We start from the raw sequence: 20797 nt of genomic DNA on the forward strand, positions 1-20797 counted from the left end.
ACTGTACTTAAAGGCTTGGAGAATTTAAGAAACGAACAAAATGGGCGTCTAAAGTGCGGAAACTGACTTCACACTATACAACAAGGCTTTGAGAATAGTTGTGGCGGTTAGGTTCAAATCCAAAACCTATCCATTTATTGTCACTTTTGTTTTTTTTTTCAATTCGTGCTCTATAAGATAAATTCTACCATTTAGTAAAATCAGTCAAGTTCAAAACAGCACTATTTTCCTTGTAAAATGATGTTGAAAAAGAAAAATTCGTTTAAAACCTCAACATATCCGTGTTAAATTTTTTTATTTTAAAATTGATTCAAAACCGCACATCTCCTATAAGTATTTTACTATGCTGTAATGTATGCACAATCAACACCACACATATCCCGTACTTTTTCGAATTATCCCGCAATATAAAGAGTTTTGGCTTGTCCATCCCAAAACTCTTTGCCTTAGTATCTTGCCGTGTAAAGTGGCAACATTATTTTGACATTAAACGTCATCTGCCACTGTCTGTACTGTCATTGTCACAGTCATTATTTATGGCACGATAGGTAGCTCTGTTCAGTGTTCCCTCGTTTTTCAATACGTGTTTTCTGTGCCTTTTCTTCTGTTTATATTTAAATATAACAGTAAAATATATTTACTGTTATATTTCTGCAGCAAAAAAAAAGATGTCAAAAATATACTTACCAAACAATTTGGAGAAAACTGGGAATCGCTGCCTGAATTAGAGTGGTACAAAAGACTTTTGTGTGAAACAGTACCAATATTATCACAAAATAAAGATGAAAATGATGATGATGAATGTGATTGTATTGAACCGGACACAGTAACATTAAGAGTGTGATGTAGACATTATATTAAAGACTTGATTTTTTAAGTTTTTTATTATTAAGTACACATTTCCATAACAATTAAAACAAAACACTACATATCCAGACAGGTGACGTTCAAAACCACACTTATCCATGCAGAAGGTACAAAACAACACATATCCTGATTTGTCTTCATAAAACAGCACTTATCCAAAATAACTTTGCCCAATTATCAACAACAGCGCGAGCAATCAAATAGCAAAAAAATGTTTTAATTGCCGATTTATCTCCACATTAATATGGTATTTTTATTTTAAATACAAAAACATGCTCTCACAATTTATTAAGTTTTTTTAGATTTCTGTCTTATTGAGAAAAACGGATATGATGTAGTTTTGATCCTAACCTCCTCAGTTAGGCTGTCTGAAATAGGCTTATCTATTGGTAGTTATATATATTTTGACAGATGGCAACGCTAGTTCAAAAAACTGGTCTCTGTACAACAAAAACAACGTTTGTGAATCTAAGCAAAGTTCATCGATCAAGCTAAGAAACAAACGGATTAAGCAGAGGCCGCTTGAAATATTTGGTAGCGAGATATTTGCATACAAAGACCACGATCGAGGGTGGGACTCGGCCATTTCGGTAGTACCGTTCGTTCTTTAAGATAATCTACACTCTTTATATTCATAGAAAGAGTATATGTATATTAAAGAAACAATATCTCTCGCGAATTATATTTTAGTACCGTTTGCAATACATAAAATCGTTGCTAAGTATAAAATATATTTTTAGATATTTTTGAAGTTATACTTCTTTAGGCGCGTTATGAAAATTTGATGAGAGTGAAATTTTACGATGCGCGCGCACCTATGACACAAAATTCGGAGTGTGATTATAGCGTGCGCAATCTACAAAAGAAATAGAATATAAGCTAACTTCACGCATATTCTATTTCTTAGCTTAGCAGCTTAACAAGAATTTTGAATATCCATGACAATTGACATCTGACATTGACATTTACCTTTTAAACAAATATAGGAGTTTGAATTATTGTTTAAAATAAAAGATTATCTATGTATCTAGTTATTTTCATTATACAAGTGCGAATTTTATATGTGCGTCTGAATTATAATCAGAAGTGATTTAAATTTAATATCTAAATCAAAACTAATTAATATGATAAAATATTTGTGAAAAAACTGTGCCAACCTTCCTGAGTGCTTCAATACAATTGAGGTTAACTATCCGTAGGTATTATCGAGTATTATTGTTGATTAAAACTGAAACATGAACCATTATTCATTGCTTATGTTTATTGCGTTTGTTACAGCAACGTTTTAGAAATATTCTATATATCAATAATTGAGAACAAAGATTTAAGCACGAATACTAATAAGGAGAAAATGAAGGCTTGGAGCGATATAACAGAGAAGTAAACATTTTAATAAGTACCTGCATCTCAAAAAAATGACCACATTATTTAATCAAAACATGTAATTTTTCAGATTTAATCTAGCAAATATAAGGACAAGAGACAAAAAACAATTGATGAATCAGTGGAAGTGCACTAAATTGAATACAAAAAAAGAGTTGTCATCTTATCGCCGTGAAACATCTAAAACTGGAGGTGGATCAAAGCCACCATCACCTTCTCAAGACACAATGGATATGGCAGAGATGATACCGCAACGGTTTGAAGTAGATTTCAATGAATTTGATTGTGATGGTGTCGAGGTAGGAATGTTAATTATAAATATGATGTATGGTGATGTTCAAGGTTCAACCTTTCAAGCATAGGCATATGCTCACAACAGTACTTTATTCCCCTACAGGTAGTTAGAGATATTGTAATACCTCAAAACATCCATGTTGCACTTGTAGTACCGAAACTCTGTCCAGCCAGAAGTGAGCCCATTCCCACTTATAATGGACAGTGGGTATAATACACCTTAATACCTGAGTGCGAACCACTCACCATGATACTTAAATTAATAGATGTTATTTATATATTTCAGGATATTACAAATAAAATCATTTTAGAAACAATTGATATCCCAAAAGCCAACAATGACAAGGTAATAAATCAGTTTTGACATAACTTGAATACTAAAAAAGCCAAACAAAGGTGTGCACAACAGTGACAACATAACTTAACAATTTCATTATTTTGTAGGATTAAAGAAAGGTTAAAGAAAATCATGTCGAACTGAACAACAAGAATCCCCAAACAACTCCAAAGAAACCTACAAGGAAGACACCGGTATTATATTTAAATTATCTCTATCTCTAAATAGAATAAAAGAAAGTTGCTATCCAGGTCTGTAGCATGTGCTACAAATTATATTATTAACACATTTATATAATTATATTAATATAAATGTGTTAAAAAATTTATAATATGAATTATAAAAAAATTTAAGTTTTGCATGGACAGAGCTTAAATTAATATTCTCTTATTTGTTGCAGAAAGCAAGTAGTAGTTTTAGTTTTGGAGAAGCCTCGTAGATGCACAACCAAGTAATGATTAATTTAAAATTACAAACCGAAATTCTGAAGAAGACATTAGAGTCACTTAAAAATAATAGTATAATGAAATAAAAATGTTTTAAAGATAAATAGTGTTTTATTTGTTTAATGTAAGAGAATAATAATAAATATTTATTTAATTAATTTTTCAAATGTAAACTGAACTGTATTGACTTTAATGACTCCTTTTCCAGTCTTTGATTATTTAATTGTAATTAATTATTTGCATGCAATCAAAAACTATTTTTAATAATGCCAAAGAAGTATAACTTCTTACGCGCGTACATAAGTACACGCACCCTTTTTTTTTTTTCATATCTATGAATAAGTTAAACGTAATTGTAACGTAAGCAATAATGGTTGTGTTTGTTCGAAAATAAACATGACTATATAATCTGCCGTTTGGTTGGAATACCAACGATCATTGCAAAAATCAGTACAAATTATAGTAATTAAATAATAAGGCGATAACAGGCGGACTTGTCGCTTTCTAGCTAACCCTTCCAGGCAACCTTTCGAGAAAATAATATTTGAAATATTGATCGCAAAAATTAATACATAATATATCCAATTTAAACATATAGACATCTTTTCGACTATATTCAAAAAGGTATATAAAACTTAAAGTAGAGAAGTGTTGGCCTGGTGGCTTGAGCGTGCGACTTTCATCTCTGATTCAAATCCGAGCTGTGTACAAATGGACGCTTCTTTCTATGTGCACATTTAACACAGAGAGTGTATATTATGCCCTACGTACGGTGAAAACATCGTGAGGAAACCGGCCTTAGAACCAAAAAATCGACGTCGTGTCTCCGGTACAGAAGGCTGATCACCAACTTGCTATTTAGTAAAAACAAATGAATGAAACGAAACAGATACAGAAATCTGAGGCAAAGAGCACCACTGGTTTTGTAAACACTGGTCTATGACTTAGTGCTAACCACAGATTGATATATTTTTCCTCAGAAGTCTGAGCTTTACTGATCAAAATACGTCTGCAGACAGTTCTCTGTCATTGAGATCTTGAAATCTTAATAATGCCCTTGTCACTCCTACGCATGTTATTTGAATGTATGAATATTTAGCGGAGAGATGTTGAATTCTTATGCGTTGAAAACGTACAATTATCATTTGAATTCTTGGGTAATGAGTAATGTAAAGGGATTCGTTTGTCTCTTAGGCACTTGAGAAGAAAAGGCAATAAACTATATTGTCTTGTCTGTGTTTAAAGCATAGGGAGGAGTATGTTCTTTTTTTAAACAGTTGGAGGTTGTATCCTTCCACAGTTCGCTAAACAAAAGGTGTATTGTGAAGCGGACCGTGGAAAACTTCCAGCTATCAAGGTGATGATGATGAAAATTTGTGTTAATACGGCTTGTACGGTGATGAGTTCATAGTATATATTGAGAGTGGCCATGGGCGGCGGTATCACTTAACATCAGATGAGTCTCCTGCCTGTTTATAAAAAAAATTACGTGAAAAAATTAAATCTGTCAAAAAACAAATGTAAGTAGATGTATTACCTACCTATAAGGTTACTGCGTACCTTCATATAATAACAAGTAAATGATATATTAAAATGAACCAACGTCTTTTACTTGTTTTTATTTGTAATGTATCTTGAGAAAGATATAGAACAGGCAGAAAATAATAAACGGCTCAAATATAAGTCTTTTCTCCAACTTCGATTTTGTTGTTTGGAGTAGAGACTCTTGGGCCGTGGAGTTCAAGTACACAGGCGCTTATTAAAAATTTAAGTTGGCGCCTGGTAGATAGTACCGGTGACCCCAGAGCTGTTGCTTTCCTCGCTCAACGAATAATTATCGCAATACAGCGAGGAAATGCTGTCAGCGTTAAAGGTACACTGCCATAGGGATCTAACTTTTTAAATTTGTTATAATTTTCTTTTCGATAATTTTTGATATAACTTTTTAGGTTAAGAAAATTGTAAATACAAATTATATGTATCTTGTTATGTTTCATCTGTAATATCCCACATGTGACAGGCACATTTTGTGAATAAAACAATTTTAAAATGTTAAAACTCTCCTAAAGGAATTTAGTATATTCCTTGCCTTTTTTATTTCGTAATCATGAAAGCATAACAAATATAGCGTTCGTATTTAAAATATAAATGGCTATTCACGATAATTATTCACGTTCTGTGAATTATATGCCCAAGAGAGCAATACCATATACATGCATTTCGTTTAATTAAAATACCTACTTTGCGCTATTGTAAACCTTATTCTATGGCATAATATTATTGCATGGTATTACCAAGCCTGCGCTACTTTGTCTTACTAAATGTTAAATTAATAAATAGATTGAGGAGTGGTATAGAGATCTGTATTGATATGTTAACTAAAATTGAGCCTGTTTCTTTCTTCACACAATTCACAAAAAAGTTCAATCAAAAATTGGATTTTTCCAAAAAATGATAAAACAAATCTTATACCCTCAGTTCAAAAAATGTCTTGATTCAGCATTAATTCAAAAGTGTAATACTTTTCTTTTTTTTTGTACTTTTTTTAAATATTGATCTGATTACTGTTTACATAAATTGCTTTGTTTGATCTATTAGTTTTGTCTAAATAACTACATATATATTTCAAAGACAATCCACACCAATTGACCTAGTCCCATGCTAAGCTGGTGAAGCTTGTGTTATAGATACTAGGCAACGGATATATGTATATGTCTTATGTATTTTTTGCACTTCTTGCTTATCTTATCTAATTTTTTCACACATTGGTTGCCTGGAAGAGATCGCTCGAAAACGATTAGAACGCCTCCTTTTCATTTTATTTTGTTATGAAGTGTATAATTACTAATTGTAATAAGAAAATATAAGTCATACCTTAAATTTTTAAGCCATGCGCGGAACTTAATCCTATTTAAATCGCCTATTTTAAACGTTACCCGATTTAATACGGATTAGGGCATAATATACGACGCTTAATACGGTTATTGTAGACCGGTCCGGGAGACAGAGCATAGCTTAGCTTATTAAGCGCCGAGGTTTAACTTATTGAGAAAACTGGGTGAAGATGAAAAAAGGTAGGGAAAGGGAACTTTTAAAGCTTTTTTTGTTAGCGAAATAATTGTTATTTTTTTTAAATTAATTTTTTACGAAAGATTATAAAATTAAATGGTTGACCTTGTATTAATAAAGATGATATGACGAAATATTTTAAATTTTAGTTTATTCAACGACTCCTGCCATAGGCTCCCAAGACCATCCAGTAACCGCCACGCCATTATATTCTCGTAATCGTCTTTCCATCTCTAGGGTTTACGTCTTATAACAGTGATCTCACTTACGTGGACTCATACACAGGAAAAACCAATGCGAGACTTTGACTCCACTAAAATATTTATGAAAAAAAAAGTTAAAAGAATTCCAATGCAAAACGGTCCCTAATTTTTATTATAGTAAATAGATATTTGTTATTGAACTAAAAAAATGTTTCCTAGAAATAATATACATGGCAAAACGAAGTTCGTCGTATCAGCTAGTAATAAATAAAATAATGTGTCGATGTAAATCGGATGGTTTTCACCGCAACACAGATTGATTTTGCGTAATCGAATGAATTATTGGCGAACTATTTAAGTACTGTATAAAAAGTCATACACAGTGAAGAGTGAACCTTTATTTCATCCAAGTTCCGTTTACGCATCTCGTTCGTACGTGATATATTCTTTATTTATAAATCTGTTATACGTGAGGAATTTCGCTGTTTAAACCATAGATATCTTAGATGAAACATGCGCGATCAAACTGTCGAATTTATTTTAATTAACTTCAATCATATATTTTAAATGGTTTTTTGACGTCTAGCGTTTAAAGACAGGTAAGCCCCACAATTACAGAAATGGCAGTAAATGTAAAATTAGAAGCATTTAAGGTATATTTCTTTTTTGACGTTCACCTATATGAATGAATGATTTTTGACTTTGACAACTTCGGGAATTGAAGCCAGAAACTACGTGTAGTGGTGGAAAATAGCCACCAGGACTTGGAATATTTCTATTTGATTAATTGTCTTATTCATACTGGCTGCGCAATTGCTCGCACATGTACTTATATTTTTAATTTTACGACTCCGTACAACCGCTTATCACTAAAATAACTAATATTCTGTGGTTCATATTTGAAAAGGTGAATTCTTTGTAAAAAGGAAACAGAAATAAAAGGAAATAAATAACCTTTTATTAAGGTTTTCGTAATGATTAAGTGGATTATAAAAACAGTGCCATTGCAACCTTTTAAGGTCTGGGCCCGATTACTGTATCTGTTTCGTGTTCATTTGTTTTTTTGGAATAGGCCAGTAGGTGATCTGGACTATTAGTAGCTTTCTGTGCTTGACACACGCCGTCGACTTTTTCGGTTGGCAAGCAGGTTTTTTCACGATGGTTTCCTTTACTGGCCGAGCGAATGTTAAATGTGCCTAAGCCTATTCGTGCACAGCCGGGGTATAAACCATGGTCTAAAACTTCTCTATTTAGTGATTAATAAGAAAATAAATAACGGTGTGTCTCTTTTTCAGAAAGGAAGATAAAGCTGCGACTACACATGTCACCCAAAAATGATACCGGTAAGATTGTGAACATGTAAATTATGTAATAAATAAAATATATAGGCTACTTATATATACAAATATAAGTGCTTGTCATTGCCACGATAGAGGTTTAATTAATAAAGTTTTTCTTTATTAATTTATATACAATTTATGATAAAATGATGACTGCTCTCTTCCGTAGTATGTATAAAAACAAAAACTTTTAAAAGTATAAAATACTTGTAACAGTGATAATAAATGAACTCTTCCAGGTTAACTTGCTTTATGCCATAAATATTTTTTAAGTTCATTTTTAAATTCGGTGTCAAACACAATTAAAGTATTTGCTATTATCAAGACACAACGCACCGATATTAAATTGTCTTTAACACCGAATTTAAAAATGACCTCAGAGAAATATTTAAAGACAGTTAACCTGGAAGAGACATTATCACTGTCACACTCCTAAAAACATATTTTATACTTTTGCTATGTCTTACTTCTTGTACAGCGAACTAAATAGTATTTAAGGTGTGTTAATTGTTATCAAACCACACAGTATCTTTATAACATTTACTTGCAATGGAATTCTTTGAGTTTAATAGATTTAAATTTTAAATTTTAACCGTCTTAAGGGAGCTGTCAAACTGTAATATTATATTTCAGCATACCTCCGTCATTTATGTTCTATTATGATTTGTTCAATTTAAAAAGGGATCTCGTGGAACGTATTTAAATAGTCTTATGAAAAGTGTGCTTGTGCCCCGTTGTTGTTATATTTAATATCCAATCAATTCCACTTAATCCTGGAGGTTTTGGACTCCAAATATATTTGAACACTAATTTAACCAATATGTGACCCATGTACGCATGTATCAGGTATATTTTGATTCAAGGTCCAAGTTGTACACACAGCCTCCATAAATTATGACTAAGCAAACAAAACCTTTGCTAACTATGCTTATTTGCATTTGGGTACAATGTTGTCTATTTATTATGATAAATGTTTGATTTACGATCCGTTAACATAGCTTGACTTCCCCAAGCCGACTGGTCATCGTGGGGAAAAATGACCACGACCCTCTAAAGGAAAAAAATAACACTAACATGAAAAATAACACTAACATGAAAAACAAAGTAAATGACATCCACATAGCAACTATTAACTGTCGATCTCTTAGAACACCTGAAAAACTCCAAGAACTAGAGCTGGCAATAGAAGAGTTAAAGTGGGATATTATAGGTATTAGCGAAATGCGCAGATTTGGAGAAGGTATAGAAAACCATGGCAAATACGTACTACATTATAAAGGGGAGACGCCCGGGCTGTATGGAGTTGGATTCATGGTGAAAGCAAATCTAGTCAACAACATAGAAGAACTTAGTGGATTCTCGGAACGTATTGCAATCCTTAATATAAAACTGCCCGTGAACGGAGATAAAGAAGAGAGATGGTCTATTATACAGGCATATTCACCAACTGAATCTGATAAAAAAGAGGACGTAAAAACAATTGAGGAATTCTATGAAAATCTCCAAAACGCTATTGATAACGCACACAAAAACGTCATCGTGATGGGAGACTTTAATGGACAAATTGGGATTCAAAATAGTGGGGAAGAAAATACCATAGGAAACTATGGGTATGGAAATAGAAGCAAAAACGGAACAAGACTAGTAAACTTTGCACTGGAAAACAGATTAAGTATTCTAAACAGTTTTTATAAAAGGAAACCATCAAAAAAATGGACATGGATCTCACCCAATGGACAATATAGGAATGAAATCGATTTTATTATGTCTAATAATAGAAAAGCCTTCAAGAACATTTCGATCATAAACAATTTAAACTTCCACACAGACCATAGGATGGTTCGAGTTGCGATGTCAGGAATGTTCAAGAAAACAAGACGATTTCAAAATAAACAATTAGCGGTACAATACTCAGGTGACCCTAAACTATTACTTAATAATCTTCAAACATCTCTAGATGCCGCGGAATTAGAGAAGAAAGAATATCCATCGATACAAGAAAAATACAACCTATTACTAAATCAACTAAAAACAGTAACCAGAAAAACAAACAAAAGTATCAAGAAAGAAGTCTCACTTACAATCAAACAATTATTACAAGAACGAAAAGAACTTTTACGACAAAAGGAAATTAAAGGAAACCGCCAAAGAGTAACAGAAGTAAGCAAAAAGATCAGTGAACAACTTAGGAAAGAAAGAAAAACTAAAAGATCTAATACAATGAAAAGTTACATAGAAAAGACAGGAGGAATAAAAAAGGCATTGAAGGAGTTAAACTACAAAAAGGACTGGATACCAAGTATGAGAAAGAAAGATGGCAATAATACAGGTAAAAGACTCGAAATATTAAAAATCGCTACAGAATTCTACCGAAACTTATACCAAAGTCAAAAAGAGAAAGACACTATAAAAGAAAACGACGAAATAACTAATGAAGAATATATACCGGAAATAATGAAGGAAGAAACCATAAAAGCAATAAATACACAAAAACTCGATAAAGCCCCTGGATCTGATCTTGTTACAAACGAACTTCTAAAAGCAACGTTACCAGTAATCGCTCCAAGACTTACAGATATATTTAATGAAATTATCAAAACGGAAAACATTCCAGAGGATTGGACAAAATCTACAATTATACTACTACATAAAAAAGGTGACAAAGGAGATATAGCAAATTACAGACCAATCAGTTTAATGTCCAATATTTACAAAGTGTTTTCAAAAATAATATTATCTAGAATCACAAACACACTTGAAGAAAATCAACCCAAAGAACAAGCTGGATTCCGTAGACATTTTTCAACAATAGACCACATACACGCCCTTAGACAAATACTCCAGAAATTTAAAGAATATAACAAAATTTACTACATAGGGTTCGTGGATTTCAACAAAGCATTCGACACACTTGAACATAGATTTATCTGGGACGCACTAAAAGATCAAGGCGTACATGCAAAATACATACGGATACTGAAAAACGTATACACAAAAAGCACCGCACAAGTAAAACTAGAATCTATAGGCGAAGAATTTCCGGTTGAGAGAGGTGTACGCCAGGGAGACCCAATTTCACCAAAAATATTTGCAGCAGTTCTGGAAATGATATTCAGAAATCTGGATTGGACGAATAAAGGACTAAATATAAATGGCGAAAATCTGAGTCACCTACGCTTTGCAGACGACCTAATCTTATTTTCGGAAAACCCGAAAACCCTAAAGGAAATGTTGCAACAGTTAGCGGAAGAAAGTAAGAAGGCAGGCCTGTCAATGAACTTAACGAAAACAAAAGTAATGTCTAACTCCTCACAAACAGAGTCCATAACAGTAAATGATGAAGAAATAGAGTATGTAAAGGAGTATGTGTATTTGGGACAGTTAATATCTACTGAGGAATGTATGCAAAAAGAAATAGAAAGAAGAATAACTAATACTTGGAAGAGATATTGGTCACTCAGTGAAGTCATGAAGAACCAGGATATGTCTATGAGGAACAAGAGGAGAATATACAATATGTGTATCTTACCATGCTTACTATATGGGTGCCAAACATGGGCATTGACAGAAGAACAAGCAAGGAAAATAAAAGTTTGTCAGAATGGAATGGAGAGAAGCACAATAGGAATTAAAAGAAAAGACCGAGTTAAACTAAAATGTATCAAAAACAAAACAAAATTTAAGAATGCATACACAACATACAGGTGCTTAAAGTGGAGGTGGGCTGGACATATGATAAGAGAGAAGAAGGAGAAATGGACGAGAATAATAACAGAATGGCAACCACGAGATAGTAAAAGAAACAGAGGCAGACAGACTAGAAGATGGGAGGACGACATCAAAAAAGTGGCGGGCCCAATATGGACGCGCATAGCGAAAAATAGAACAGAGTGGAAATCTTTAGAGGAGGCCTATGTCGAAAGACAAGCTGAAATGTAGAAACGACCGTTTACCGATACCGGATTTATGAAAAGAAAAGAAACTGTTAAAAGTTATAAACGTATTTGTAAGAAAAATTACTGTAAAAATAAGTTCAGCAATAAAGGCTATTTTATTTTATTTTATTTTATTTTTATTTTATAACATAAATTATATAAGTTATTGCAATCATATCTCGTTTCTTAACTACTGAATTTATTGACGTGGCGTTTGGCTTTTGTTTGTGGCACAAAGTGTCGCATTGATTTTCGAAAATGTTGATTTAAGGTCTTATCTTTTCAAGTTTAAACTTTATAACAGTTTGAATTTGTTAACAAAACTAGAATTGTTTTAACGAGGCACACAAACAGCAATTAATTTTATATGATTTTGTAATCTATATAATATCATATAAAAAAACCTTAGCTGTCTACTTCATACCAACTGTATGCTAGCGAGAATCAACTTATTTTATTTCTAAGTATGTCATATATAATACTTATAAGACCTTAAGTAACTTTGGGACTTTTATTAGTTTAAAGTGGATATTAAATTCATAAAGTAATTTTTGCATAACGGACGACGTTGACCCCTTTACTTAAACATCTGCGCAGGCAGCTGTGCTAAAGGAAGTTACTGAATACCTACAGCATTATTATATTCTTAGTTCTTACCATATCTGGATCACAATCGTCATCCCTTAAGTGTGGGCAAAAACTCCCCTCTTAGAAACTAGTTAGATGCCTAGTAGATTGTTTTATGTGCATTGCGATAATTTTCTCGCAGATGTATTTGAAGACGACATAATGTGTACAGAAAGCTTGAAAGCGAACGTAAACCTGTGGAGGGGCATGTGACGCTTTGATGAATACAATCAGCCGTTCTTTCATTTCTTTCTAGACTTAAAAGAATGCATGATTAAAAATAATTAAGATTTATGTTTCATCAGTTTATGTTTTTAACCAAAGTTGATTTCAGTGAATGAGTAACACTATATAAAAAAAAGCATTAATCGTGGAATTCTCAAATGATTTTTATATATTATCAACTCATGCTACGTGTCTTACAAATTATATCGGTTTAACAATAATTTCCTGTGCTATTAATAAATATTACAGAAACTTAAAATATGTTAGTATAAATTAATATCAATGCGTACATTAAACGCTTATCATTTAGTTACAATATTAAACACGCACCACAATCCCCATATAACCTTAAACCTAAGGCTTCTAAGCTCCTAAACTAGGTACTACAATGGTAATGAACACATAATGAAACTATAAAAATGACAAGCTGTGTCCAACGGTTTCAACCGCGTTACTTCTACTCGGTGACAATATAGCTTTTCGTAATTTTTAATAAATCCGTCCAGTACTTTTAGAGTTTTTCCCTAAAAAAATAAATAATAAATCAAATTTGCCTCATATTAAAATTAGGTAGATTACATAGCCCAAAAGTAAAACAATGCCACTCAAGTATCTATTACTTGACAATAATATGTGACATATTTAAATGTATTTAGGCTTCTAATGTTATGTCCCATTATGTAGTTTAGATTCAGCTGTCAGTTGTATCCCATGAATCATACATGACAAATATATAATGTAAATGACATAGCATTTACATAATACAGGAAGTAGTTGCTGAATCCGTTGTATCAAAGGGACTGCGGTTAACATTAGATATAGCTTACGTACATAATTTTACATTACTTAGAAACAGTTCAGGTAGTTGAATATTTACGTATTACTAGTTGAAATTATTATACTCACTTTACATTTAGTAATTAAACGTAAGACCCCATTAACCATTTTATGACCTTATACACGAATTACTTAAACATTGTAGAATAAGGAATCTGGTTAGGGGCCGTTCAAGTATTACGTAAGGACTATAGTCCTACAAACCCCCCTAACCCCCTATAGTGGGTTGGGGGGTTTGTTATTTGGTGATTACGTCAACAGTAATTATTAACTTTTTTACACTTATAACCTACACATTGTCTATGCTTGATACCGAAATGCAGTTTCGAGCGTAGAAATTGTAAGCCTACTTTATATGTAGTAATAATAAAACGCAAAAGTTTCATTCTTACACCCCATAACCGTATACCCGACTCGTGGAAGCCTGTAAAGGAACTACATTTTTATTCTATAACCGTATACGAAGTCACCAGCAACTATTATATTCTCGTGTATAGAAGTCGTTTTCTTCCATATAATGTTACTATCTACTCCGTTTTAGTACCTACAGCCATTTACTGTCAGTCAGTCTTTGCAAGAATGTACAGGTTATTAAGACATAAATACACTAGAGCTTTCAACAACTTAAGATGTTTCAAAAGCTTAGTACACATACTCCTACATAAGTCATAAACAATAGTTTCCGATATACGATAATCGTAATATATTAAATACAAATGTTTTATTTATTGTATACTATGATAATTGCGTTGTAATCCGGTAAAACTGAATTTCCTTTAAATAATGATACTCGCGTAAATAAATGAAATTGTTGGACTGGGAAACTCACTGAACAACAAAGGTCGTTCACGTCGTTGTTTTAAATTTGGAATAAATTTTGCATACCTTTTATATAACAAATTTTACTTTTACAGATTATAGTGAGAGTGTGGTGCGAGAGCGGTGCAGGATGGTCACCCACAGCGGTGCCTGTGACACCACAGACCACCAGCCGGGACGTGCTGGACTGCTGTCGCGAGCCCGGAGACGAGCCTTGCCTGCTTATCAGCGTGCATCCTCACCATGGAGGTATAGCATCTTTAAAACTTGGTCTATTGACAAATAGAGTATATTTTATTATGTATATTAATATAGTGTTTGAAACGCGATGCGATCAGGGTTTTATATTTTTTAAACTATTTTATCATCTCTTTTAATACCTATAGATTAAATATTATAATATCTATTATTTAAGAGTATGTAATTTTCCGCGCCAAAATTACAATACCTCTACATGAACCTATTGAACTCGGTCGTTTTGGCTTCCAAAGAAGTTATAAGAAATCTTAGATACAAGCCCATAACCGTTTTAAGGGCTATTAAGGGAATCGTGTGTCGTAACGGATGGTTGAGACCTACATTCTCAGCTTGACACAAAATTGTATAGCGGTGTACTTTTTATATCAAGCACTTGTTAGCTTACATCCTTTTACTCGTAAATGGAATCTGTTATACATAAAGTACATAGTTCAAGAACATCTAGTGATGAAGGCGAATAAAAGCTATGGATACAGGTACATGGATAGACAATACAGGTTTTCTATATTGCATATAGCAGGGATGCGTTAGCCGAATATTTAATATGATTTTTTTGTGATAATTCTTGTTACTAAATTAGAGGGAAGAAGTAGTCACCTTTAAACAATTAGACTAACTTGTTATTGATGGGTATTTTATTATTTTTCCTACCTTGATACAATGGTATTACATGAGTGATGTCATTGCAAACCAATCAGCGAGCTTCTCGAAAGCAAAAAGTCGACTCGCCATAATTGGCTATCGAGATGTCGTGGGAAAGTTATGTCCGAAATTTCATTTTCATTTGGCGTCGGTCAAGGAAAACCTTCGAACCTTCCACTAAAAGATTGAATTAAATAATTATAGCGTGACAGATCATTAAAACTATATAAATACAACTTTATCTTGTTTGTATCACTGTTTATAGAGGAATCATGACGGATAAATTTTCAGTCGGAGCGCAAAATATCATTATTATACCAAGAAGATTTCTGTATGTATTGTAAGTGAGAATTAAAAGTAAGAGCGACGATGGGGAAGACGACCACCACGTACAACTTACTAACGTGGTCTGAGGCCTGAGCTGAAAAAGGTTGCCTCATGCGTGAGCCATTAACGCCAAATTTGTATGGAAACGTTTACGTGACTAAAGATGAGCTAAAGTCTATATAAAATTATTTCTAAATTTATTTTACGACAGCGGGTCACGTTTGTAAACGAACCCGACAAATAATCAGTGACAATTCTCCTTACATCTGTCAAGTATATTCTAAAGTATCGTTTATTATAAGCTGGCCGCTTCAGACTTGTTAGCGTTATAATTTAGCTCGGAAAACCTAATTCAAGTTTCATGCATATATTTTCTAAAGCTATAAAAGGATGCTTCATTATGCAACTCTCGTTAAATACATGAAACCGGTGCTTTTGTTTCAACCAACTCATTAAAGTTTATATGTGAGAAAACTTGTAGTTACATATTTGAAACCTTTACGTGGTGAAGTAAATTTTTAAATTAATTAAAACGTGTAAGTACTGTGTTTTGATTTTAATAAACACGTTTTACAAAATCTCTTAGTACTAGTAGTATTTTAATTAACTGTTGTACATTAGACTTTTACAGAAAAAAATTGTCGGCTATACTAAATAACGGGAATAAGAATTAACTCAAGATCTACAAGATATTTTTTATAAACGTAAACTAACACTAAAATTCAAACAAATGCGCAAATTGAAAATCTCCCCTAAAGTAAAAATTGTACAGGAAATTAATATAGATTTGATCTGTGAACGGACCATCTTCAGTGTTCCCGCGCATTAACTTCACATCAGTACATGCAACAACTAACAACTATAATTTGGCGTAATGAATATTTGCAAGACTTGAAGTGCGCACGCGACGTTTATTAACTTTGTAACGGCTAGTTTACCATTTCAAGCGTTACTTTTGCACCCTAAAGTTTAGATCACTTACATTATCACCAGCTGTTTACACAAACTTAATTCAAATACTCAGCTTTTTTATACTCACTAGGTCTTGACAGATGTTGGAGTTGAGAACCATTCTTTAAATCTTACTTCAATTTCCAATCAGCGATGTTTACACTTCTTATTTTGCTAAGTATTTGATACTTAGCAAAATAAGTATAAATCTAAAGTTCTGAAAACCTAAAACGATTATTGAATCGTAATTGAAATTATAGAAACAGAGCAGCGTAACATGTAATGAATTTTTAACAAACATGTTGAACGAATATTCATACAAAGAAACTTTGTATACTTATGCAAACATAAAAGCGGCTACTCTCATATGAATTAATTGTCTTTTTATTCCCAGAACAATAATGGCTACCTCATGTTATGCATAATAAATAACGAGAAAATCGTTTTATAATATCGTAAAGTTCCTTTGAAATAATTTAGTCGACTGCGCGGGCGACGTTAATTATTGCTTTTATGTTTCATAAAGGCGCTTTTATGTACATACGTAATGGCTTGATTGTTATTAGAAACAACAAAAAGAAATTCAAAGTAAACTACATTCATTTATTACGATTGGCCAAAGAAACTAAATGTGTATAAATATAGATTTTTTTATAAGTAATCTTATAGCTAAACATATATACATGTTATAAAGGAGAAAACACTTAGACAATATACAAAGCCAAAACAGATTACATTGTTAAAGAAAATGTACGAAACAGAAAACATAAATCAATTAAGTACATTAATAGATAAAAAAAAGAAAACTGAAATTAAACCTTAATCAACTTAATATTTTAAAGGAACGGCCTATTTGATATAAATTTTAATGTATCACAAAATATCAAATATCTACACAAAACTTGGTTATCTTTTTCAGCTTGTACTTAACCTACAAGTTGAGTATTGAGACTGAATAATTCAGGAATTATGAAGCTAAAATATTAATATTTTAACGTTTAAAGATACTTTGAGAATTAAATTAAGTCATAACCACAACTTCACTTAAGTACGCTTTTATAAACTTTTAAAAAACCTCTTCATTCTATCTGAGTAGTTAAACAAATGGTAAGCAAATATCCTTGTTGCATAAACTAAGCAATATTTTTATGTATTAACTCGCTTAGTTCTTGAAGGAAAAATCTAATTAATCATATATTATTTTATCCTGTAGTGGTAATAAGAGGTAATAAACCAATCAAAACGCAAAACTATGTCAACTATTTCGACTTAATTCACAAAAACAACATATTTGACGGGGCACCCATATATTGACAGTCAAACCGGAAGTGTTATTGTTGTTAAGTCAATTGTCGACGACCAGCGGCTTTTTCCCGGTTCTGCATCTTCTAACGCGTTTAACTTGAAGAGTATTGGTGGTCTCTCCAATGTGAAATTTCACCCATATCAACTCCGACGTCCGTTGTTCTACAACTGCGCGATTTTTAAGGTACTTTTTGCCGTGCTCCACTATGTGGAACCAGCGGCCCAATTATTTCCGAACAGATTCTACTTAGGGTCTTTCAAGAAAAGAGCGTACCCATTCTTAAAAGGCCGGCAAGGCAATTGCGGGTCTATGGGCGGTATCACTTACAATCCATGGAGCCCGTTCGCTCTCTGTTATATGAAAAAATCCGAAGTAATTCGACTTGGGTTCCTTCAAGAAAAGAGCGGATCGAGCGTGATGCATAAGTACACGCGTTAAAAGTTATACTTCTTTGGCGTAACAAGATAAAAATCATTTCAATAATTTTATTCTACGTTTCTAGAAAAAACGACACTAACAATAGAAAAAAGGTATTTAATACATTCAAAGTTTTATTATAACGCATTATCTACTTAAAAAAGTTTATTTAAATATCACAAAAAAAAACTAAAATGTTGACTAGGGCTAACTATAAACTTCAGGGTGTCGGTTTTTTGTAACGGTGTGTGGGTGTCGGTTTTTTGTGACGGTGTGCAGGTGTCGTTTTTTTGTGACGGTGTGCGCGCAAATCGTAAAAATTTACTCCCTAACGCACCAAAAGAAGTATAACTTCAAAAAAATATGTGAGCGGTAATTTGGCGGCCCAGCGTTCGGTCGGCACATTTGACTGTATGTTGAAATATCATTCGATTTATTTGGGTTGGGGTAATTTTGTCATGTTTACGATATTTTTAAAAGTGTGATAATAATACAATCTAAACAATTAATACAAGCCTTCATAGATTATCTTAATCTGTATAAATACAACTACAAAGTATAGACTTGTAGAAGTTTTTTTTTTATTTCTTTATTTTACAAAAAAAAAAATAATACAATAATAATAAGTTACATTAGAAAACCGCTGTGGTTTGTACGCTTTAGTAATTTACCGAAACATAAATACTTGTAAAGAAATATTGTAAGACTCTTTGTTTGTGAGTAAGGACGAGTATGTTGAAATGTAAAAAATCCAAGTGCGAAGTTAAGTAATTTGACGCTAATTTCAATAATTATGCGAAGATATCTTCACTTATCTGAAAATTGTTCTTCTGAAAAGATATTTAAGGCGCTAATCATAATGAGCTCAATTCAAAAGAAAGAACTTTTCTTTGACATTTTGAGACTGTTTTGACAACGGCAATGAAAGCGGGGTTTATAAATTTGTTTTCACAAGTTCGTCTATTGAGTTCTAATAAGAATTTAAATAAACGTTGAAATTTAATATTTATTATAATTCAAACAATAAAAAGTTATCTTCGTTTATTACCTTTTTTAATTTGTAATATGTATTAAATTATCTGTCACTTACAAAAACAGATAGCGAGTCTTTTATAACGACCGGTCCTCCTATTGGCAAAAAAGTAACCTATATTAGCTGGTTAATACGAATTAAAAATGTATATTTTATACAAAATATAAAGCTATATAATATTGTATTTGATTGCTTGTAAATAATAAATTTAATTTGTTTTTTTCCATTCTTCCAGTGCACGTGTTACGCGATGCAGAATCACCATTGGAGGTGGCATCTGCTTGGGGACCTGATGTGCAGTTTGTCCTCAAGTACATTGATGAAGGTATACTATATTACCTTTAACTATGCATTAACTAAAAATGCATTACTGAACATATTTTTTTTTAATAAAAATATCAGCCTTGTAGCTTTATTGTATTAAGATGTATTTATCTTCTTTACCGGTCAATCGGCTAGAACGTCACAGATTATTAACGCTTAACTGGCATCAAATAAATAGATAATACGATTTATTACTCCTAATATCGGCTCAAGTACTCAATAACGACTCAATATGGCGCTAATCTGTCCTCTTATTTACACTGAGCGTAATTACTTGGACTGTTTACACTTATCGACGTCACATAAACATGTCACGGAAATCAATTAAGGGCTATTAAATTAGGGATCCAATAAAAATGCTTGTTGTACAGGGAAATATAAATGTGTAATTATTATTGTCGTTTATTTCAGCGAGAATATACATGAGCTGATTATAACGCGTTTTATTTATTATTTGGCAATAAATAAAATACAAAAGAAATGATTACAATGACAATTAGAAACATATTATGAACTTTTAATATGAATCATACACAGATTACAAGGATTTTAATCCTTTTACTTTATTGTATAATCTTTAAAATGCAGTTTCATATATCATTATTTTTAAATACATACGATCATGAAACGTGATTTAATTCACTACTGGTACTTTTAAATGTAAGCGGAACACAACAGAATTACACTTATTTTTTCAATGTCAACTGTCAAACTTACCTTCATTATGTTGTATTTAACAAGTGTCAATTATCATTAATTATTATGTAACCTACTTTCACTTATATAAACGGCTTTTTTAATTTACATCATTTGCGGAATATTTTATGTTAATTCAATAACGCCTAACGCGCCTTCGTTAAAATTCTATTTAATTTGCATTATTTATGTTAATTGTCAAGTTACGAAACTATGGTTTGACAACTTTATCTTTTAACTTAATAGACTTTAGCCTGTCCATACTATTAGTTTGTTAATAAACAAATTAGACATAATTTTAAATTGTTTTTTTTAAAGTTAGATATGTCAAGTCAAGACATTTAAATGAATACATTAGTAGATTAGCCCGAATGCGTACAAGTTTGTATTATATATAACAAGAAGCGTATCATAAAGTTAATTAAAATCGGCATAGCGGCTCAGGTGTAAAAACCATAAAT

The 20797-nt window shown here is 32.1% G+C and overlaps 1 protein-coding gene across 1 annotated transcript in view; it reads left to right on the plus strand.

Annotated features, from left to right (window-relative positions):
* LOC125052035 (apoptosis-stimulating of p53 protein 2) overlaps nucleotides 1–20797 on the plus strand; it is a 194390-nt gene that overhangs the window by 38009 nt on the left and 135584 nt on the right. The window contains exons 2-4 of the mRNA XM_047652682.1: nucleotides 7895–7942; nucleotides 14478–14631; nucleotides 19552–19641. Of these exons, the coding sequence (XP_047508638.1) occupies nucleotides 7934–7942; nucleotides 14478–14631; nucleotides 19552–19641 (253 nt within the window). The 5' untranslated portion in view covers nucleotides 7895–7933. The remainder of the gene's footprint in view (nucleotides 1–7894; nucleotides 7943–14477; nucleotides 14632–19551; nucleotides 19642–20797) is intronic.

This window comes from Pieris napi, chromosome 8 (assembly GCF_905475465.1).
Source record: "Pieris napi chromosome 8, ilPieNapi1.2, whole genome shotgun sequence".
In the NCBI taxonomy this organism is placed as follows: domain Eukaryota; kingdom Metazoa; phylum Arthropoda; class Insecta; order Lepidoptera; family Pieridae; genus Pieris; species Pieris napi.